Below are 23,239 nucleotides of genomic sequence, written 5' to 3' on the forward strand. Positions count from 1 at the left end.
CACATTCCCCTGGCCTCCCTCTCTCCCATATCTAGCCCGCAAGCTTTCCCAGTCCTCTCCATTTTCTTTTGCTCTAACCTCTGCATCTCAACTCGTAGGCCACATCCATGCCATACATTTAAAGCGTGTGGCTTCCCCCCAAAAGCATCCTGGGAACTGTCATCTGTTGGGGATGCTGAGAGTGGTTAGGAGACACCCTTCCCCCCTAGCCAATTTCCCTCAGTGCTGAGAGTTCTTGGGAGACCCTCCATTCCCCTAGAATCAGAAGGGGCCTGTAAGGTCATCTAGTCCAACCCCCTGTTCAATGCAGGAATCCAAGTTAAAGCATTCCTGGAAGGTGCCTGTCCAGCTGCCTCTTGAAAGCCTCCAGTGTCGGAGAGCCCACCACCTCCCTAGGTCATTGGTTCCATTGTTGTATGGCTCTAACAGTTAGGAAGTTTTTCCTGATGTTTAGCCAAAATCTGGCTTCTGCAACTTGAGCCTGTTATTCCATGTCCTGCTCTCTGGGAGATCCTGGCCCTCCTGTGTGGCAACCTTTCAAGAACTAGAAGAGTGCAATCCTATCTCCCCTTAGTCTTCTCTCAAGGCTTAACATGCCCATTTCTTTCAGTCTCTCCTCATAGGGCTTTGTTTCCAGTCCCGATCATCCTCATTGCCCTCCTCTGAACCCATTCCAGTTTGTTTGCATCCTTCTTAAAGTGCGGTGTCCAGAACTGGATGCAGGACTCAAGATGAGGCCCGACCAGTGCCAAATAGAGGGGAACCAATACTTCCCGTGATTTGGAAACTATACTTCTGTTAATGCAGCCTAAAATTGCATTTGCCTTTTTCTGGAGCCACATCACGCTGTTGGCTCACAGAGCTACAATTGCCAGAGTTCCCTGGGAAGATGGATTGATTGCAAAACCACTCTGGGGATATGTATCGGATCAGGATTGGCTAACCTGTCACCCTGCCACACCCCATCTATTTGCCAGGCTGCAGTCTGGAAAATGGGCCCAACAGGTGGTTGGGTGTACCCCCTCCCCTGAACTCAAGACAAGTCCATAGTTAAAATGCCATGAAAAATCCCTAATTTTGTCCCAGACCAAATAGGCAGTTTCATTCAAATCCTACAACTTGCTCCTCTTTTTAAAAAAAATCTTGTTTGCTCGAATTAAGTGTTGCGTGTTGTTGGCTCTTTATTCTGGTGAGATAACATTTGAAGAGATTAAAAAAACAAACAAGCTTTGTGCATGAACTGCAGCACAGGATCCTTTGGAGTGGCTTTTTTTTTCCTCATCCCAAACTGCAACGAACAGGCTAAGAGCTTATAAAGACCAGATCCATCACTTCTGCTGTAGAGGCCTGTCATTCACAGTCGTCATCTCACTCAGGGCAGTGGCCAAGGAGGAAGAGGTGTGGTGGGTAAGAAAGATGGGACCCTTCTTGGCAAAACGAGGAAAGGATTTGGGGTGAGGGGCATGCGTCTAGTCCTCAGTGTGGTGGTCAGCAAGTGGTTGGGGCTTCTATTGCTGTTAGGCTTTCACCCTTACAAAAATTCCATGTTTCTAGAAAAGCTGGCAGAATAGAAGGCCTTCTTAAGGTAACCCAACTGGGTGCCCTTCAGATATGTTCGACTCATCATCCAGGCTGACATGAGACCAACATCTGGAGAGCACCAGCCTGGGGAATGCTGATCTCTGTGTTACTAGAGTGTGGAGAAGTTGCATTTCATAGGTAGAGATTCTTTTGCAGGGAGGGGCGTTTAAACGCCCCTTTTTCATAGAAAACGAGGATGGGGGTCAAGAAGTTATGCTGCACAGAGAATGACTTTTCTTCAGCGGAGCAGTCTAAAGTGGTAACAAGAACCTAAGAACCAGTGGCCCATCTAGTCCATCCTCCTGTCCTCACAGTGGCCAACCAGACGGCCACCATGGGAAGCCCACAATCGGGACCCGAGCGCAACAGCAACTCTTCCCTCCTGCGGTTTCTGGCAACGTATTTGGAAACATCCTGCCTCCAACTGGAGCCATCGATAGTCTGATCCTCCATGTATTGGTCTAAGCCTCTTTTCAAGCTATCTAAGTTGGTGGCCCAAGCTGGTAATTTTGACACTGGTTGGCCACCTCACTGAGGACTAGTACCCCTGTGGAACCACTGACATTCCTAGTGTGAGCATTGTTCAGGAGTGGTGTATTTTAGAGGGGAGGACATACAATCTGATTATTTCCCTCCTCCCTTCGTGTAGGAAAAACAAAAGGCTGGGGATTCCCAAGGGGAGACTGTTTTTGTTTTTAAAAAAAGTGATAGGAAGGACAGAGTTTGCTCTGTGGTCAGCAGATCGAGGCCACGGGTACGACCCAAGCTTTATAGTCTCTTGTCACTCAGGAATCCTCCCGTTCCTGTCCTGTTTACGGGGGAAGAAGAAAAAACAAACAAGCATTACAAAGCCACCAACTGATCTTAAGGAAGAGGTCAGAGCCACACGTCCTCAAAGGGATTAGGTTTGGGGGTTTATAGGATCAAGGCCTGTCCTTTTCTCGCTGCCCCCATCATGCACAGCCCTGGAGATAGGCAACCCTAAGCCAGAACCCTAAAGCCAGGATTCAAATCCCCACTCAGCCATGGCTTGCTGGGTGACCTTGGGCCAGTCGCAACCTAACCTACCTCACAGGGTTGTTTTGAAGATAAAATGGAGAAGCCCATGCACCACCTTGAGCCCGTGATCAGGGATACTGTGAGCTGTAGTACCTGGAGAGTTCCTGCCTTACAGGGTTGGTGCCTGGGCCTTCTCTAGGGCCGGGCTGGAATCTTTTCAATCCTGTAGGCTCAGGTGTGGGTATGTGGGCTTGTGGTCCAGTTTTATTTATTCATTTATTTTGTATATTTGAATGCCACTTTTCATCACCAGGTGACCTTAAAGCGGCTTTCATAGCAAGAACAAAACAACAGAATAAAAACAATTCAGAAAATAATAATAAAAACTACAACAGTATCAATAACACCACAAAATATCGCAGAACAGGCTGAAATCTCAAATCAATCCAGTCTGCAGAAAAAGTTCATACCATTTCCTCTCATACGCATGGGTCCTGCTGCTCTTTCCCATGGGCAGACGGGCGTCTTTATAAAGAACTGATGCCTGAGTTTGCTTGCTTTCCTCTGCCGTCCTCATCTCTTTTTCCTTTTGTGATGTGTCTTTCTAGATGTGATCCCGTGGGCAGGGCCTGGCTAGATCTTATGGCAAGCTGCCAGTGCAAGCAGGAAATCCACTCCTGGGGTTTCCCCAGGAGCTGTCCAAGGTACTGAAACTGAAATAGGGTTCAGCACCGGGGGCAGCTCCTGGAAAAAACTGGAGTGGATTCCATTGCAAGCACCTATACGGGCTGCAAGGGACATATGGCTAAGAGCCGACTAACTCACTAGCAGGCTGGCGGAGAGTTCCCTAAGGCCCGAGGTTCAAGCAGAACTGTCAGAATGGGAGTGCCTCACCAAGAGAGCGTGCTGATGATTGCGTGAGTTGGGTGGATATCAACAGGGCTATGTCCTGATGGCCGGCCTCCAGCGCGATGGAAATGGCGTCATTGCCATCCTACGGAAAAAAGCAGAGCACCCAGTTGGAACAGAGAACAGAAGTCCTTTTGCTTAGCCACACGAAGACCAGAAACCATTTTCCAGTGACAAGGCCTGTGTTTTGTGCTAACTGCGGACAGCCCATTTCCATCCAAGCTGGTCGTTCCAAGAACTTCGTGACACTCGGCGTTTGGTGCCAAGAGTTTGCTGCTTTCCTCTTCTCTATCCTCTCTTTCCTTTCGTGCCGTGTCTTTTGCAAAGCAAAATGGATTGAAACAAGCGGACAGTTCTCCATTGTGCCAGTTAAAAAAAATTAATGAAGTAGCACAGAAGTCAACTGCCCAGCTTAAGATATGGGTCTCTGCCACAGGCAGTTCTAGTTTTTGCTTATGAGGCCCGTTTCTGTAATTCCTTTAGGAAAAAGGAACAGCCTCCCCCGAAAATCAAATGCCCGGCAGTGGTTCTCTGGGGTTTCAGGCAGAAGGTCTCTCACAAACCTGGAGACTGAATCACATCCTTCTGCATGCAAAGCAGATCCTCTGCCACTGATCTATGACAGATCAGGCAAAGCAACCCATTTCTGGAATGACAACCCGCTTACGCTATCCACGATGGATGCATCGCAGTCCGGCTGGCTCAAGAGCAGTGTCACGGTGCCGGCTCGCCCGTGCTCACAGGCACACATCAGCGCCGTGGAGCCCTCTTCATCTTGAAGGTTGATGTCTGACCCGCAAGCCAACAGGGCCTCCACCATCTCCTGCCGCCCATGGCTGACCGCAAGCATCAGCGCTGTCTGACCGGCCTAGAGCGCCACAGACAAAAAAAAAAGATGTATTTTAGTGTGCCTCTGAGCATATGCTGGCTTCCTAGGCCGGGGAGTGTGTGTCACAAATCTGGTGACCATGGGCATCCCCAGGCAGGGTCCCCACACTCTGAGCTTTCATTTTTCTAAAAAAGTAATTCTCTAGCCCTCCTAGAAAGTAAGTTATGATGCAAAATGTGCAGGTACTCTTCTAAGCAATTCACTGTATAGTTAACCTAAAGTACAATGGCATACCAGTCAAATGTAAGTCACTTTGCATACAGGATTGCAGCCTAAGCTTTGATTTAGGGTTGGCACTGAGGGAAAAACAAGACTCTCACGCCTTTGACAGCTATATTTCCCAAATCAGGACCAGCAGAAAATAGCTGGCTTCTCATGGTAAATATGAGGCTCTCCAGGAAACAGCAATGACTGTTCTAATGTTGAGTTATGCCGCATCACCCATGGCAGCCATTTTATGTCATGCCATACCCCTGTGGTAGCCATTTTATGTCACACCACACCCCTGTGGCAGTCATTTTGTGACCGGTGCCCTCGGCGCTCTCTCAACATTTGAAATGGGGGTCCTGGTCCAAAAAGGTTGGCAACTCAGTTAACTACTGCCCCAAAGCGGAGGGGCTGGTGGCTACTCCTCCCACTCCTCAAACAATCCCTGTACGTACTTGGCTAGCTTTGGCGTTGACATTCCCCATACTGAAGAGTCTCCGGACGACAGCCATGTCTTCTTCCTGCTCCACAGCGGCCAAGGCAGCTAACATGAGGGCTGTGTAGCCGGCCTTGTTCTGATGGTTAACGTTACAGATCCCTGGGAGACGGCGGGTAGGGAGGAGAAAAGAAAGAAATTGGCGTAAGCACAGGGGACCTCTTGGATGATCTTCAAGATTTGGGGGGGTTGGTTTCAGGCTGCCCTCTTTGGAAGGGGGGCAACTCCTATATAACCCTGGGTTTCCAAACACCCTTAAAACAGGGGTTGCCAACCCTTGCGGGGGGTGTCTGTGGACAAATGTGGGATTTGGAAAAGGGCCATGGGCACCAGTCACAGAAATGTCTGCCAGCAGCAAGGGCGTGACATATCACAAAAATAAGAGGAAAAGTGACCGACAGAAATAGAGAAGGCATCCCCCCCCCATACCAGGCATTGTAGATTTTGGAGGACCTATTTATGGAGACCTTTTTGTGGATGCCAAGGGTAAGGACAGGCAAATCTATCAGTTTTGGATCCTCTCTTAAATTCAGTTCTCCAGTTTTCATATCAGATTGCAATCTTTTCAAAAAAGTCAAAATAATCACTCCTCATCAGGATTTTAGTGCAACTTTCTCCTAGTATGCACCTCTGAGTATGCAGTTTTGCTTACGATATACATCTTTGCAACACAATATACTCTTAATATTTAGTATTAAATAGTTGTTGATTTTTAACAATCAAGGGTTATCTAAAGTTTGTTAAAGAAATAAATAATATACCTGCCATGGGACTTTCTGGTGAAGGGCAGGTAATAGTAATAGACCTGGCTCTTCAGGCAGGCTTTTGGGGTGGGCTAGCTTTTATCTTCATTGTTTTTAGATTTTCAATGTCTAGGTATTGTGTGCCTGTTTTGTACGTCGCCCAGAGTGGCTGGACAGCCAGCCAGATGGGCGACTAATAAATTTTATAAATAAATAAATACTAATATCAATACTAATACTAAGGCAAGCATCTTAATGCACACGTAACTCAAGTAAAGGCATTTGTGGACTCATTGCTTGGTTGCAGAACTTCATTGCAACATTCCAGAGAAGTGCCGATTTTGCAGAGTTCACGTGTTTTGGAAAGTGTGAATTAGACAAGTTCTCCTTTAAATGTGGATTCAAATTACCCCCCCCATCCTTAGCCATAAAAGGCACTGGTGGCACACTGGTGCCCAAGGGCGCTAGGTTGGTGAGCCTTGCCCTAGGACTTGATGGGGAAAGATTCCGCTCACCTGTGTTGAGCACAAGCTGGACGATTTCGAAGTTGGAATGAGAGACGCTGTAATGGAGGGCTGTGTTCCCATTGCTGTCAGAGAGGTTGACGACGTGGGCCAAGAGCGCAGGCGAGATCTCGGCAAAGGCCTGCAGCTGCTTGGCTACCTCGTGAGCCACAGAGGCCTTCTGGCTAGACAGGCGGAACCACTCCTGAAGGACGAAGCTCATACTGGAAAGCTAGGAGCCAGAACAGAGGAGAAACCATACACCTCTTGCGCCCGTTGGGTGGTTTTGTTTCATTTAAAAACCTTCCAATGCTGTTTTGGTGAGGTTAACCCTTAACAAAACAAAAATCCTCATGACAACCCTGCAAGGTAGGTTAGGCTGACCGGCCCAAGTTTACCCACAGCAAGCCTTGCAGCCGAACAGGGACCAGAGCTCCATTCTCTTCTCTAGCTTGGCTCTGAACTTGTGTGGGTTTCTCAGAATGCACACAGCTCCCCTGTGGAAATCTCTGAAAACATTTTTATTGTATTTTGCTCTGCTTTTTGTAAATAGCTGTGATAAACGTAATGGGCATTGCTCAGTTTTAAGGGGGTGGAAGTATGGATTTAATTCAACATTTTTATTACATTTATTATGAACAACATCAGAAAAGGCCAACGGGGACCCATCTAGTCCAGCCTCCTGTCCTCACAGCGGCCAACCAGACGCCCACAATGGGAAGCCCGCAAGCAGGACCTGAGTGCAAGAGCGGCGCTCTCCTCTCCTGCAGTTTCCGGCAACTGGGATTCAGAAGCACGCTGCCTCCGACCGTGGAGGCAGAGCGTAGCCATCGTGGCAAGCAGCCGCTGATGGCCTGACCCTCCGTGAATTGATCTAATCCTCTTTTTAAAGCCATCCAAGCTGGTGGCCATCACACCATGCACGCTTCTCCTCCTTGGGAGGGCAGCAGGGCCCTGAAACGCTGTTGGTGAAAACCATTTAATCATATGCTGCACTGGGCTCCTACTGGGAGGAAGGGTGGGATATAAATCGAATGAATGAATGAGTGGACAGGGACACTTGGTCCATCTAGCTTAGTACTGTCTACACTGACTGGCAGTGGCTCTGCACGGTCTCAGACAGGGAGTCTCTCCCAGCCTTACCTGGAGATGCCGTTGGGTATTGAATTTGGGACCTTCTGTATGCAAAGCAGTGGTTCTGCCACTGAGCTATTATATTATTATTATTATTATTATCCCCCCGCCCTTCCTCCCAGCAGGAGCCCAGGACAGCAAACAAAAGCACTAACCACATTAAAACATCATAAAAACAAACATTAAAACATCTTCAAAAACGTTACTTAAAAAAAGCTATGACAACATCTTCTAAGATTAACAGCACTGAGCTATGACCTGTCCCCAACTTCTTCTGTACGTGCTCGCCCAAACGGCCACTCTGCCCCAACCCCGCGCCGACTCACCACCTCTTTGCTCTTGGGGGCAGCCCCGCCGTGGCCCAGGTGGCCCTTCACCATGAGACAAGCATCTCTCAGCCGGGGACTCAGCTCGAACCTGTTGGAGGAAACCAGTCAGCCCTCAGCAAGTCTCCTTGCAGAATCCAATTTTTTTTTTTGCAACTCAACACCTTTTCTGTCACTGACGGGCAGAAGCTGGAGCAGTGCTTCCATTTCCAAACTGGCCACATTTGACCTGACCTTGACATCGCAGGACGTCTATTCAATTTCGCAGCACGCTCATTTACGTATCCGACAGCTTGTATGTTTTCTACTTCGGGGATGCTCTCCACGCCTAAAAGATCGCCTCATCCCTTTTACATTCAACCCAGCACTGTGCTCTGCAGGAGAGGGCCTCCTGCAGTTACCATCCCATCAGAAGGTCCATTCTGCCCAATGTTGGAATTGGGCCTTTCGTGTGGCAGCACCAACCCTTTGGAACTCCCTCCCACTGCATTTCAGAAATCTGCCTTCTCTGTTCTCCTTCTGGCGCCTGCTAAAGATGCTCCTTTTCCCAACAAGCCTTCTAAAATCTTTATCCCAGTTGACATCTGTCTCGGATTTGAATTTATTTTATGATTTGAATTGCACAGCTGTCTTGCCATTTTTCTATATGCAATTGGTTTAAATGTTTTTATAGGCGAAGACGCCTGTCTCATGTCAATATCCCAGCCTGCGTCTGTGTTGGAATTGCTTTTAAATGTGTTTTATGAACTTTTTTTAAAAAAACATATGTTTTGAACCTTTTCTTTTTAAAGTTGTCTTAAGAGCTTTTTTTTAAAAAAATGTTTATAAGATGTTTTGTTTTAATGGATTTTAAAGTCTGTTTTTATGATGTTTGAAAGTGTTTTTAGTGTGTTTGCCGCCCTGGGCTCCTGCTGGGAGGAAGGGCGGGATATAAATCAAATAATAAATCAAATAAAAATAAATCACTGGCGCAGTGATCGGCTGGGTATATAAGGGACAAGATGGTCTTCCAGGTCCCAAGCAGTATAGAACCTTGAATAGGCGGGGAGTTCCAAAGTGCAGGTGCTGCCACACTAGTCTTCCGCCCTTCAAAGCTGCACTTACTTTTCTTCCACCTCCGGGGAAACCTCTCCTGGGCTGCTGGCTTCTTCCGCTTCCTGTGGAGCAGGGCCCAACGTTGCCTCCTCCTGGGCCGCCCCCAGAACGGGGCTCTCCAGATCGCTGTCGCTGCTATCCAGGGGGGCGCCCGAGCCCTCGTCGGAGGCGTCGCTGGTGCTGGGTGTGTCGCCGTTGGAGCCGAGGGGGGCTCCTGTCCTGGGGGACCTCGCCCCCTCCTCTTCTTCCTCACTAGAGGTGCTCTCATACCTGCCACAACAGATTGTGGGGGTCAGGCTCCCCCTGGAGAGACGCATCTCAAAGGCATGCTCACGCCCTGCCCGTGGCCCAGAACTTGAGTCCGTATTTCTGGTGCTGACCCTGGCAAGCCCCCTTGGAAGGCAGGGAATCTGGGCAAAGGATTTAAAGAACAGCCCCCCCCCCAGATCAGGCAGAAAGTCCTGTGCAACACACCAGCGCCGTTTCTTTCCCCTGCACTCAGTGGCCAGCAAGATGTTCCCAGAAAGCCCACGAGCACCACTCAAAGGCCGCCGTTGCCCTCCCCTGTAATCGCAACTGCTATTTCAAGGTAGACTGTCTCTCAACGTGGAGTCCCCATTACCTCTGTGGGTTAACAGTGGCTGACAGGTGAATCCTCCTAGACTTTCTCCAGCGTGGTACCCTCCAGATGTTGCTGGACTCCATCGTCTCTGACCATTTGGCCATGCTGACCAGGGTTGATGGGAGTAGGGGATCCAACAACATTCTGGAGGGTTAGAGAACCCTTCTGGAACAGTCAGGGAATTTGTCCTGTGTACAATGACGGCCAACCCCCCCCCCCAGGAAATCCCATACAAAGCAGGATCCTGCACCCAATACCAACAGGTAGTTTGCTCTGCTATGTGTAAGCTCCATTTATTTCATTGTTCAGTTTGTGGGCAAGTTCTGTGATTTAGTTGTCAAGTAGGGAGATGGCTTGGGAATTCGATTCAGTCCGAATCTGAACCTATCCATTTTGCACTTTCCCCAGTCACCAATCAGGGCAAGCGGAGTCGAAACATCGTGACCCACCCCACGCAGTGTGGGAGCCTGGATCTCCTCTCCCCCCCCAAGCCCGAAATAGAAGAAGGTGAGAAGACCCGTACTCGCCATTCAGTAATCCCACAAACTGGAGGCTCTTCCGCCCGCGTCCGGCCTCCATCGTGGCAGGGCTGCCTCGCTTCTTCATGATTGATTTGAGGGCTCCTGGGGTGAAAATAGAAGATGGAACCTTGTCAGATACTGTCACGAGTACCTCGCCATTTCGAGTGGCAGGGAGGAGGTGGTGATGGGGAGATGTATACTGCAAAGAAGTCTCAGTGCGGATGGAATTTAAGAACGCCAAAATTTCGCTGCTGGATCAGGCCAGTAGCCCTGGGAAGAGGGATGGACTGTTAAACCACTCTGGCTCTGGGAGGGGAACAGGGGGTCTCCTAGAAACGCTCAGTGCCTTGAACAAACTATATTTCCCCAGATGCTTTGTGGAAAGTCATGACTCTTTAAAAGTGGACTAACAGCACTCCAAATGTGTGTTGTGATTGCAGCCCTACAGCTGTGGTTTCTCAGAGAAGAAGGAAGCACACTCTGCACATGCCCAGAGGTACTGCAAGCAACCCAAGCTCAAACAAAACCTGGATGTAAAAGCACTGGAAGTGGGAGCACTCAGATTTTGGCTGGTTGCAAGATAGACCTGGGCTGTTGCTTTGCAGCCATGTTTGCAATACGTAGCTCACCAGTTCCTGAGATCCCTGTGGAAAAAAATTCAGACTCCCGTCGCACGTTCACGTCCTCCATCTCCCTCGTCATGGGCGGAGGGAGCAAGTGCGAGTCCAGATCCACACTCAAACTCTCTGTTTGCAGGGACGCTTCGGGGTATCTGCATTCCTCAGGGCCCACCGGCTGTCTGATTTTTGCAACTTCCGGCGTGGACACGGAGGCAGCTGTGCCTTGGTCAGGATCTGCCGGGGCAGACTTACTGTCCTTCCACGGCGCTGTGACTTTTGTCTCCTGACCAGCCTGTGTAACTTTTCCCCCAGGTTGCCCGGGGAAGAGATCTTTCCACTGCGAGTTGCAGCCCACTCCAATACAAGCTACTTGAGGGTGGCAGTGCACAGCCTTGTCTGCCATTTCCACGCGGCTGCCCATGGCTTGGCACTGCGTGGCCAGAGCAGCTTCCGTGCCCACTTCCACCGTCTCTGGCTGGGCCATCATCTCCTTGCTGATGAGGTTCCTTGGCATTCTCCGGCAAACCTCAACCCTCAGCTCCTCAAGCTCGTCCGTGGCCTCTTTCAGGTGTCCCTCCAGCATGGCGATGATTTCTCTTTGATGCTGGACAGTCTGCTGAAGGATCTCGATCTCCTTCTCAGCCTCAGAAGAAACCCCGAGCAACGACTCCATCACCCACACCTCCGCATCTCTGGTGTCGGTCTCCCACCCAACAGCCACCTCTCGGCACGGCTTTTGGCACCGGTAGTAGAACACAGCTTCATTCATGTCCACCTCCTCCCCGACGCCGACGGATCGCCACGTGCGCTCTTCTATTTTTGAAGGATGGGCCGTTCCTCTGCCTGCTTTCTTGGCCCTTTCGGAAGCGGACAATTTCTCAGTCAGTTTCTTCAGCCCGGCAATTTTACTCGACCTCATTTTGGAAGGCTCTGCATCAGCCTGAGCCTCGCAGCTGACTTGAGATCCTTCCCTGCCTGAGCTCGGAGACCTCGCAGGAAAGCTGAAGATACAAGCCTCATCCCCATCAGGCCCAATCTTCTCCCACAAGCCAGCCACCAGCTGCTCGTTCTCTTTCTTCAGCCTGCAAATCTGACTTTCCAGAACAGGAATGGCCTTCACTTCCTCTTCAAGCGCCTTCAGTTGTCTCAGGGCGGCCGCCATTTGCTCGCGGACGTGATGGAGGTGCGCGGGGCTGACCGCCGCGGCTGGGGTGCTCCTTCCTGAATTGGAGGGGCTTAACTTTATGGAGCCCGCTAGAGGCAGGTTGGGGTTAGCTTGGCTCTCACCCATCAGAGAGTAATCCTGGGGAAAGACGCTGGCCCCACAAGGGCTAGCTGGTGTGGCAAGGGCTGTGGAGTATCCGCCTATCCACAAATTCAGCTGCTCTTCTTCCAGCCTCTTACTGGTCTCCAACAAGGTCTTCTCTACCTGCATGTTTCTCATCCACGATTTGGGAGAAGGAGGAGGGAGAAGATGGATGACGGGCGACGGGGACACAGGGAGCGAGGCCGGTTTGCTCATGGGCTCCTTGATGTCTGAGGAACTGGCCCACAGTTTGGGCCGCGGGGAGAAGGCCATTTTTCCATCCTCGCTGGTTGTCGATGAAAGAGACTCGGTGGAGGTCCAGGCACCGGTTTGGCTGCGGGAAGAGTTCAGGGCCTGCTTGGGGGCCTTGGGCTTGCGTTGCAGCGGCAGCTTCCGGAGGGTTTGGCCTCTCTCGATATCATCAACGTACTTGAGGAAATCCAGATCCAACAGGAAGCCATAGGGGGTCTCCAAAGAGTAGGAGGCCTTGTCTCCATCCTGCTCCGGATCGCGGTACAAGAAAGGGCCGCCCAGATCTGAAAACGAAAGGAGACAAAAAACGCTCACGGATCAGAAGAGGAACTGCCAACACAGCATTGAACACTTCAGCACATCCTAGGAATGAAAGGTCCCCAACATTTCTGCTCCTATTAGGAATTCTCAAAGAGTGCTGTGGGTGCCAGCACGAACATCTATTTATTTAATTGTTACGTTTATATCCCACCTGTCCTCCAAGGGAGCTCAAAGGTGGCGTACAAACATGGTTCTCCCCCTCCCAATTTCATCCTCACAACAACCCTCTCAGGTAGGTTAGGCTGAGAGATATAGTGACTGGCGCCCAAGGTCACCCAGTGAGCTTCATGGCCAAATGAGGTATTGAACCCTGGAAAGGAGAGATATACATGTAATCATAAATAAATCTGGTAGAAGCCAGCTTCCTGCCACAACTAGAGCAAAATCACATCCACATTTCTCATTACCTGGAAGATTTTGGTTCAGGTGCGCAGGCTGGGCCATATTCAGTTCCTCCAGAAGCTGTTGAATAGGACAGCATGAACCTAGAAGGGAAAATACCACATAGAGTTAAGATCTCTTCCCTCTGACAAAAGACCCCCCCGACAAAATATATCCTGTTTTATAGACACAGAAATTATGCAGCTGCATAAGATCCATCAGTTAAGACTGCAGACCTGTGCATATTTCCCTGAGTCTAAGCACCAGTAAACACTGCGGGACTTACCCCTGAATAATCATGCATTGGATTGGTCTGGACGGTTGCAATGGGGCGTACCCTTACCTGGGAGTAATGCTCACTGGACTGGTGGAATTCCTTGCACTTGCTCCATAAGATTTCTTGAATCAGCCCCCAAGTTATTCAAGAGTATTCAGCAACCCTTGTTGACCTCTGAGATTCTATTGGGGGGTTATCTGTGCATTCACAAGCATATCTTTGAAACAACAAGGACTAGAAACTTTTTTTTAAAGTGACAACTGAAATTCTGAAGAAGTTGAATTCAGAGCCCAATACTATATTCTCTGCCCCCCATATATATATATATATATATATGTACTGTATATGTACACACACACAGTGCAGAATCACAGAAGATACAACGCCCAGTTTCTAAACCCTTTAGAGTCCCTTTTTTCTCTGTCTGGAGTTCTTCTGTAATTCTAACCCTCTCCCTTTCAGCAAACGATACAGCCTTGTTGCAAATGCCAGCTGCCTCCTTCGACCGCAGTCCGATCCCCGAAGGCCTCGTTTGGCTCTCAGCAAATCGGAGGCGGCCCACTAACAACAACATGCCTCTGAGCACATGTAGACTACCTCTGCGCCAGAGTTGCTATAAGCAGCCCGCTGGGATTTCAATCCTGCGACTTCCAGGAACGCTGCAGCCTTGGCACCTCGCACATAGCTGAGAAAATTGCAAGTCCCTCCTGTTAGGACTTGCTTCCTTGGGATTAAAGCACATTCCTATCTTCTTCCTCCAGCAACATCTCAGAATTGGCTCGCACCCTAGACGTCTGCCTTTCGGATCCTGCCGTGGGCCAGATCTTTACTCCTGCCTTGAGAACATCTCGGAATAATGTGGGTTTCCCCAACAGCAAAAACCTGCACCCCTGCCTCAAGTGCTGCCGCTTTTAGCTTTCCTGGACCGTGGTTTATCCCCAGAGCTACAGATTGTTCAGCGTTGGACCACTGTTGTTCCTAAACATGTGTCTGAGAACAAACCAGTTATGAGAACAGGGCCAAAGGGTGGGTTTTTTGTTTTTTAAGCACAGAGAATGCAGACAGAGATTTTAATTTTTTAAAAGAGTGCTCACTGCATGAATCGGGAGAGCGGACGTGGCTGGAACACCAAGGCAAACCGGAGACGGATCTCTCTCTCTTTCTCTAAGCAGCCCTTGGACGGTTTCCTGCCACTTTGGACGGTTTTACAGGGCTTCTTTGGCCAGGCAGCCGGTAAGAGCAACCCATCGGACATTCTAAAATTAGCTTCCCCATATACAGAGATGGGGCATAGCAGGCCCATTAAACTGCGCTGGCTCTTCCCCTCTCAAAAGATTCACAGGGTTGCCATAAGTTATAATCAACTTGAAGGCATACAACAACAAACAGATATGATTTCGCTATCAACTTTGCAAATCTGATTTTTCAGTGTACAGAATTTGGGGATGCCAGGAAGTTTCTTTCAGCTCTCAAATGCTTGGGTTTTAAACTCCTGCAAGTCAATTAACAAGGGAGATTGATGCACCTCACCAGAGAGGGCATGCCATGAGTGAGGAATCACCTCTGAGAGGACCCCGTCAGGGGGCTTGTGCCAACTGAGCACCCCCCAAATGGTGACAACACCACCAATAAGGTTTTACTTGCTGATCGTAGAGCCCAAATTGGTGGATCCTGGGGAAGGTACTTGGGTCCCAAGTTGTTTAGGGCTTTATATACTAGTATTAACACCTCGGATTGGGCCTGGTAGCAGGGCTTCCAGTACCGGTGACCCACGGTCCTACTTGGCATGGTGCTGATTCCAGAACTCAGTTTTTCCCTTAAAAAAAGAAAACTCCATTTGGGTTGCCTGTGTCGAATTCAAAACAGTTTTTAAAAGCACACAGAGGCCCTGAGGACGAGAAGCGCTCACAGCTTCAGCACAGAGGAGGAGATCAGTGGGAAACGCAAGAATGCTCCGTGAGAAGGATTCCAGGGCTGGAGCTAGGCCAGGCAGTGACCTCACCCTCTGAAGGAGCTGGATGCAGTTGTCTGGGTCGAAACCCAGATGGAACATCAGCTGAACCGCTGCTCTGGCAGCGTCTCTCTTTCCTCCCCCCCAAGCACCACCCCCCGGGTTGGTGGTGAAAGGAATTATCTCTAGTGCTGGAATCCAAAGGAAACAGGTGGACAAAAACCAGTTCAGAGCCAACCCCACCTTATCAGATCGCAATGGGTTCCCTTTCTCTAGAAAGCTTCTGGGCCAACCAAAAGGCATGCGGAGTCCGGATCCTCACGCTGCTTGGCAAGCCCTGCCCCAAACAGCAGAGTCCTCCCCTTGATCGCCCCAAGTTGGGGGTGGCTTCTTCCACCCCTGTGTCATGGTCAGACCACTATCTGGTAAATATAGACTTCTCGATACCACACACCCTCCGTAGGGGAAAAGGACCTATTAGAATGGTCCGCCCCAGACGCCTAATGGATCCAGAAGGATTCCTGACTGCGCTTGGGGAATTGGAACCTGCTGAAGGCCGCACGGTCGATACCCTGGTGATGGAGTGGAATGAGGGGATCACCAGGGCTCTGGACCGCGTGGCGCCGAAACGTCCTCTCCCCCTGAACAGAACTCAATTAGCACCTTGGTATACTCCACGGTTGCGAAATCTGAGACAGGAGGTGAGACGACTAGAACGCCGGTGGTGGAAATCCTGTTCCGAAGATGTCCGGACACAGGTTAGAGCAGCAGTAACTGCCTACCAAGTGGCAATAAAGGCAGAAAAGAAGAGGTTCTTTGCTGCCTCTATTGCGTCCGCAGAGTGCTGTCCCAGGAGGTTGTTCCAAGTGGTCCGAAGCCTGGTCGGTCCAGTTGCTCAGGAACCCTTGGAACAGTCTAAGGCCTCCTGTGACAAATTAGCAAAGCACTTTGCCGACAAAATCGAACATTTACGGAGCTCAATTCCATACGCCGTGGACACAGTAAATGAAACAGAGTTGGCCAGTTGCAATCCGGTCAAATGGGATAGGTTTCGACCTCTTCCTTCTGAGGATGTGGACAAGGTACTCTCGACTGTGAAGCCTACCACCTGTCTAACTGATCCTTGCCCATCGTGGCTCCTTGTGAGCTGCAAAGAGAAATTGGGCGAGGGGATTAAGGCGGTGGTCAATGCATCCTTGGAGGAGGGTGTAATGCCATTAGCACTCAAGGAGGCAATTGTAAAGCCCATCTTAAAGAAGTCCTCCTTGGATCCCCAAGTTTTGAATAACTTTCATCCAATTTCGAACCTACCATTCCTGGGCAAGATCATTGAGCGAGTGGTGGCTAATCAGTTGTCGACACACTTGGATGAAACGGATTATTTGGATCCATACCAATCGGGTTTCAGGACTGGACATGGAACTGAAACAGCATTGGTCGCTCTAGTTGATGATATGAGGAGGGCATTAGATAGGGGAGAATTCACCTTTCTTGTCCTCCTCGATCTCTCAGCGGCTTTTGATACTGTCGACCACAGTATCCTTTTACATCGCCTGGAGGAATCGGGAATAGGAGGCACTGTATTACGGTGGTTCCATTCCTTTCTTTCTGACAGGCATCAACAGGTAGCATTGGGGGAGGAGGTCTCAGACCCTTGGCCTCTCAATTGTGGTGTGCCACAGGGCTCTATCCTCTCTCCCATGCTATTTAATATCTATATGAAGCCGCTGGGGACAATCATCAGGAGATTTGGGCTGCAGTGTCACCAATATGCGGATGACACTCAGCTCTGTCGTTTAAATCTTCACCAGAGTCTGCTGTGGAGACCATGTCCAAGTGCCTGGAATCCGTGAGTGGATGGATGGGAAGGAACAGGCTGAAGTTGAATCCTGATAAGACTGAGGTGCTACTCGTGGGAGACAAGGGAAGGCTGGGAGATGTTGACCTGGTGTTCGACGGGGTGAAATTGCCCCTGAATGACCAGGTCTGCAGCCTTGGGGTTGTTCTTGATTCCAAGCTGTCCATGGAGGCTCAGATTTCGGCAGTGAGCCGGGCAGCTTGGTATCAATTACACCTCATTCGTAGACTGCAGCCCTACCTTCCTGCTCATCAGCTCCCACTGGTGATACATGCCCTGGTCACCTCTCGGTTGGATTACTGTAATGCGCTGTACGTGGGGTTACCCTTGAAAACGGTCCGGAAATTACAACTTATACAAAATGCTGCGGCTCGACTACTTACAAACTGTCGCCGCCGGGAACACATCACCCCAGTGTTGTTCGACCTACACTGGCTTCCAGTTATTTTCCGGGCCCAATTCAAGGTGTTGGTATTAACCTTTAAATCCCTATACGGTCTCGGCCCAGTTTATCTGATGGAGCACCTCCAGCGCCACCAACCATGCCGCCCAACAAGATCAGCCACACAGGACCTTCTCTCAATCCCGCCAACTAAAACAGCTAGGTTGGCGGGGACAAGAGAGAGGGCATTTTCAGTGGCGGCCCCCACTCTCTGGAACTCCCTCCCGTATGACCTTCGGCATGCCCCTTCCCTGAATGTATTCCGCCAAGCTTTGAAGACCTGGCTCTTCAGACAGGCCTTTGGGTCTTCCGGGGAGGGTTAAATTTTTACGACCAATAGCCTACTACTCTGTACTGGAACTGTTTTATTGTTTTATTGTTATATTGTATTTTATGATGTATTTTATGATGATGTAATGTATTGTTGTTAAATTGTACGTCGCCTAGAGTGGCCATTGGCCAGATAGGCGACCCACACATTAAATTATTATTATTATTATTATTAAACCTCTTCTTGGGAAGCAACCTTGGGGAAGGGGGCAGACTGTAGAGCATCGACCTTGCACACCCAACGCCCCAGGTTGGATCCCCGATGTCATCTCAAGGTAGGCCTGGGAGAGACTCTGCGTTTGAAACCCTGGAGGGCTGCTGCCAGTCAGTGTAGGCAACACTGAGCTGAGTGTCTCTTCCCCGCCCACCCCAGTTCCAATTCCTTAACCTCCGTCGGCCCGTCCAGGCATCCTGCTTATTGCACCTTCATGACGATTTGTGCTCTTGATGATATTGGGGCAGTCAGACACAACCCTGCTTTTACTAGTGTTTGCTTCTGCCAACGTTTTGGCGCAGCCACACTGTTTCGTCTCCAGTCAGTGCATACCTCACAACTTCCTGTTGTAATCCCCATAACTTTTCATACCTCAAAGGTCCTGGTTTCTCCCCCCCTCCCCCACTGTTGTTGCGCTATGGTAGTTTATGCAAACATTAAGATGGATGGGTTGATGTTTACTGTATTGCTAATGAGCTGACGCTTGGTGTTCGTGATCTCTTGTTTTTATTCTTTCCCTGCACCCTCTTTTTTTCTTTAATAAATGTGCGTTAAAAATCAGTAATAATAGATCCTAAGTCGACATCTACGGCCACCCTTCTGCAATCCGCTCCATCGCTCATCCAACCAGACCTCTCGAGAGAGAGCCCGGTCACTCGCACTTTTGCGGCCCAGAGCCATCATGAAAATTAAAAAACATGAAAAGGAAACCAGGCACCAAAAACAGGAGACGCAATTTGAATATATATTATTTAACAAATGCTTTTCCAGTGTTTTTTTCCATAAAATAAATAAACGAGGTGCCGGTACTCATATCTTTGAACTGACAAGATCTGAACAGGGTGGTTCACGACAGATGCTGTTGGAGATCGCTGATTCGTAGGGTCGCCATAAGTCGTAGTCGACTTGAAGGCACGTAACAACTACAAAACATACAACAGTACTGTCATTTCCTTTCTTCCATACTGGTGAGGACCATCACAAAGCAAAACAAAAAGTGCCTTTTTCTAGTGGAGACAATGGGTCCCCTTGCATCAAAAGATTAACAAGAGTGTAAATGTGAGGCCTCTTTTCAGCTCGAGGTGTTGAGCCAAGCAGGCCTCATGACCACCCCCTGATTGGGTCTGCATCCGGCAGAAGTAAGCTATTGCCTACAGAAGCTTATGTCTCGGAAAGTGGCTCATCTCTTGCAGAACTGCCATTCCTATATAATTATCATTGCTTGTCAGAACTGCAATGCCAGTAAACCTCTGGACAGGATGGGCTTCCCCCTATCCCCTCCCCAATCTGGGAACGACACACAGAAAATAAAGGCCATCAAAGGACGAGGGACAGAGGTTGGATGGAGCCTGGTTGGAATGAGTTAGCCAGCTTCCTCAAGAGAAAGGAAATGACAGAGTCTCCATCCGCTGCAAGAAAGATGACCATTGTCTCGCTCAGTGTGGCTGCCAAGAACAGCTGTGGGGCTCAGTCACAGGCTTCCTGAAGAGCAGAGCAGGCCAGCAAGCTAACCATGGAGAGTCTCTGTGATCAGCAGCGCACCATTCGCTGAAACGCACGGGTGCACGTTAGGGATGGAAAGATTGTCCAGTTCCCGCAGTTTCGCATTTCCCCCCAATCTTAAATTCCGTCCTGCAGCAGCTTGCCATTTTTTTACAAAAATTCCTCATGAAGATTCTCTAGCATTTTCGTGCGAATTTCACTGAATAAACACATTTTTGTAGGCAGTTGTGACTGGTGTACACATTTTTGCAAGCCGTTCCTTGTCATATAATGCATTTTTTATTGATATTTTCACTCATATATATTCATTTTTATGCACGCTTGCGTTTTTGTAAGCACTGTTTGGCGAACTGCATTGCAAAATTCGAACAACTGCAAGTTTGGAAGGATGGAGGAGTTCCGGTCCTCCTATTGTTTCAGAAACTGCAGATTTGATGGATTCAGCTTGAAATGCGAACTGAACTGAATTTCTTGCCAACCAGTAGAGTATGTACACAGAAGGCTTCCACTTTTTTAAAAAAAATTCTTTGCTGACCCTGCTCTCATTATGCCTGCACTACACATTTAAAGCGGTATCACACCTGGGATCCTGGGAATTGTAGTTTCTGAGCTGTTTAGGCAATCCCCCTCTTCCCCTCCCAGAGTTCCCCGGGGAAAGGGATTATTGGTTGTTAAGGATCTCCTAACCACTCTCAGCACCCTTCACAAACTATACCTGCCCTGCATGCAGAAGGTCCCAGGGTTCAATCCCTGAAGGCATCTCCAGGCAGGCCTGGGAAAGACTCCCTGCCTGAAATGCTTGCAGCACTGCTGCCAGTCAGTGCAGACAATATTGAGCTACTCAGACCACTGTTCCATCTCGGTACAAGGCAGGTTCCGTTCCTGTGTCTGTTTGCTCCTCCAGCTTTGTACAAATGATAAAATATTTTTGGGGGGGGAAGTCCTTTTATTCCTAAATTTCTCTGCACGATTGTTGTTGGAAGATCTTAACTCCCAATGACAACTGGGGGGGAAGCATCACAGAGACCGTGAGAAACTGAGGCCCCAGGAGACTCCAGCTTGACAAAGACCAGATTTATCTTTCGACAAGTTGTGCTGTTTCCCACCTCCCCGTCTGCTCTCTCTCTCCCCCCCCCCCCCCGGCAACGCCTTTCCCCGAGTGACAAAACGTTTGATTTATCAGCCTTTGGAACTGGGGCTTGTCCAGGGTTGAAGGGAAATCTCTGTTTCCTCTCCCAGCGAGCAGGCAGGAATAAGAGCAGAGATCTGCCAAAGCAATTAAATCTGGTGCCCAAGGGAAAGGAAGAAAGATAAGATAATACTCACACCTTCTTGCGTGACCTGTAGCGATTGGGGGGGGGGATTCGATTCAGTTTGCATTTAAACCCAAATCGATCAAATCCACAGTTTCCAGAACAACATGAGAACCAAGATAGAGACCTCCTTCGAAATTCACCGTTTTCCAAATTTTGTGATGCTCTTTACAAAACTGCACGTATTGTTTTTATTTATTTATTAGATTTATATCCCACCCTTCTTCCCAGTAGGAGGAAAGGGTGTGGAAAAATGAATATATTCACGAAAATAACATACACAACGGTAGGAGAAATTGCTTGCAAAAATGGGTTTACATGGGGACATCCACATTAAAACATTGGAGAATTTTCACGAGGATTTTTTTAAAAAAAGGCAAATTGCTGAAGAAATGTGGAAAATGAATTTAAGATTAGGGAAACTGAGAGAACTAAAATGGAGAGATCTTTCTACCCACAGAGACACAGTTGCTCGAATTCACGGCTGAATATTAAGAGGAGCATCTTTCACTTTGGGTGTGGCACATTACAATCTGAGTGGGGCCTGCGGGCAGCTAACAAAATAGGCCGGTTCAGAACCAGCAGACTTTTCCAGGGTACAATTTGGGGGGGGCATCTATACTTTGGAACTCCTTGCCTCTTGACATTCAGCAGGCACCTTTGCTATATGCTTAAAACATTCTTTGTTCAGGGAAGGCTATCCACACATGTGGAAGTCTGACATGAGTCTGAATCAATTTTTAGTTTAACTGTTGATTTTAATTACATTTTGAATTAGGCAGCATGGTGTAGCAGTTGGAGTGTCAGACTGGGACCAGGGTTCAAATCCCCACTTGGGCACGAAGCTCACTGGGTGACCTTGGGGGGGGGGCAGCCACCGTCTCTCAGCCTAGCCTACCTCACAGTTGTGAGGATAAAGTCTGGATATGGAGACCCATGTCTGGATGCCACCTTGGAGGAAAAACAGGTTATAAAAGTAAGAATAAAATAAATAAAGAAGTCTTTTATGCGCGCAGGAAATGCCTTCTGATCGGTTTTGCTGCAAACGATGATGGCAGCCTTTAGGCTCCCTGTTAACCATCTGGAATGAATAACAATATAACAGAGAGCGACATTTCTGCACTTTTTCCTCCAAGAAACTCAAGGTGTTTGGTCCCTGCAAGGAGGCATGCGCCGGATCGAGCGGCCCAGTCCCATGGAATCAGAAGCAAGTCCCTCAATGGGGCTTACTTACTCCCCAAATAGGGAAACGTATGAAACTAAGTTCTATTCAGAGTAGACCCACTGAAATGAATGAATCTCAGCAAATCATGTCTGCTAACTATGATTGTGATTATTAATTGGATGCATTAGTCGCGCGCACTCGTCTCCAAGCGACTTCAAAGGGTCTGCCACCCTTTGGATTGCATCCAGTCCTAGTCCTGTTCAGAGGAGACCCGTTGAAATGAACAAAGGTGAACTTTGGTCTATTCATTGCAATGTGTCTACTCTGAGTAGGCCCAGCCCTGAGTGCGCCCAGATTGTCAGCACAATCCTAAACACCTTTACGCAGAAAGTAAGACTCACTGAGCCCAACGGGGCTGAAGGAGGATCCGCTCCGCTCTGTTGGCTCAGAACTGTTGCCTCGCAGCTCTCGGGCTTGCAGCCAGCTCAGTACTACTCGAGAGTAGACCCAGTGAAATGAATGGACCCGAGTCAGCCGCGCCCTTTCCGTCCAAAGGGTCTAAGGGCCAACAGGGGCTGCAAGCCAGCGGGCTTACAGGGCGCAGTGGTTGTACGGCTGCAATCCTACAGCGTGCTTTACCTGCGAGCAAGCCCTCGCTGAAGGCTAGGGGAGTGACTCCCGAGGAGACACTGGGGGCGTCCCTCAAGAAGTCCCCACCGGCGCTGCGCAAGTGTGGATCGGGCCCCCCCCCGTCGCCCCGGCTCACCTGCTCCAAGGTGCCTCCGGCTCTCCGCATCGCAGCCGCGCCTTGCTCCGGAGTCACTCCGGACTAAAGACGGACGACGCCGGCGTCACGGCAGTCGGGCTGGGCGAACATCTGGCCAATTAACAATGGAGGAGGGCGGAGCCAGACGGGCCGGGAGGAGACTTCGTAGAAGGAATGCAGGATTTGGGGGGGGGAGATCTATCTCCTCCTCCTCCATTCCGGAATCTGGTTTCAACTTTCAAGTCCTGCAATTCCATCCTTCTTGCAACTATAGCTATATAGGATTGTCACATAGGAACCTACACAGTGGTGTAGTCGTCCAGGGTCTCTGGGGTCTTAGAATCCTTACTTTTTTGGGAGTAGGATCACAGCAGGGTCCCTATGTCTCCAGCGTCCGTGAGCAAATCAGCATGAAACAAAAACACTGCAAGCCCTCTAAAACATCTTAAAAACAAAAGACTTTCAAACATATTAAAACAAAACATCTTTAAAAACATCCCCCCCCCAAAAAAAAC

General features: G+C 49.2%; 1 protein-coding gene across 1 annotated transcript; it reads right to left on the minus strand.

Moving 5' to 3' along the window:
• Positions 1 to 1,167: 1,167 nt before the first annotated feature.
• KANK3 (KN motif and ankyrin repeat domains 3) lies at positions 1,168 to 22,822 on the minus strand. Its single transcript, XM_061601970.1, has 11 exons — positions 22,725 to 22,822; positions 12,932 to 13,009; positions 10,655 to 12,487; positions 10,028 to 10,127; positions 8,892 to 9,152; positions 7,788 to 7,878; positions 6,340 to 6,559; positions 5,041 to 5,183; positions 4,157 to 4,357; positions 3,475 to 3,574; positions 1,168 to 2,389 (listed from the first exon to the last, which is right to left on the minus strand). The coding sequence occupies exons 2-11, from the start codon at positions 12,966 to 12,968 to the stop codon at positions 2,367 to 2,369; spliced, it is 3,009 nt and encodes a 1,002-aa protein (XP_061457954.1). The 5' UTR covers positions 12,969 to 13,009; positions 22,725 to 22,822; the 3' UTR covers positions 1,168 to 2,366.
• Between the last annotated feature and the right edge of the window lie 417 nt (positions 22,823 to 23,239).

This window comes from Rhineura floridana, chromosome 18 (genome assembly GCF_030035675.1).
Source record: "Rhineura floridana isolate rRhiFlo1 chromosome 18, rRhiFlo1.hap2, whole genome shotgun sequence".
NCBI lineage: Eukaryota > Metazoa > Chordata > Lepidosauria > Squamata > Rhineuridae > Rhineura > Rhineura floridana.

Excerpts from the sequence above, each read along its gene's own strand:
- KANK3 (XM_061601970.1), bottom strand. The coding sequence starts at position 12,968 with ATGGCCCAGCCTGCGCACCTGAACCAAAATCTTCCAG. Across the intron at positions 5,184-6,339 it reads CCAGCTTGTGCTCAACACAG|GGATCTGTAACGTTAACCAT; the intron begins GTGAGCGGAATC and ends GCCGTCTCCCAG. Across the intron at positions 2,390-3,474 it reads ATCATCAGCACGCTCTCTTG|GACAGGAACGGGAGGATTCC; the intron begins GTGAGGCACTCC and ends CCCCGTAAACAG.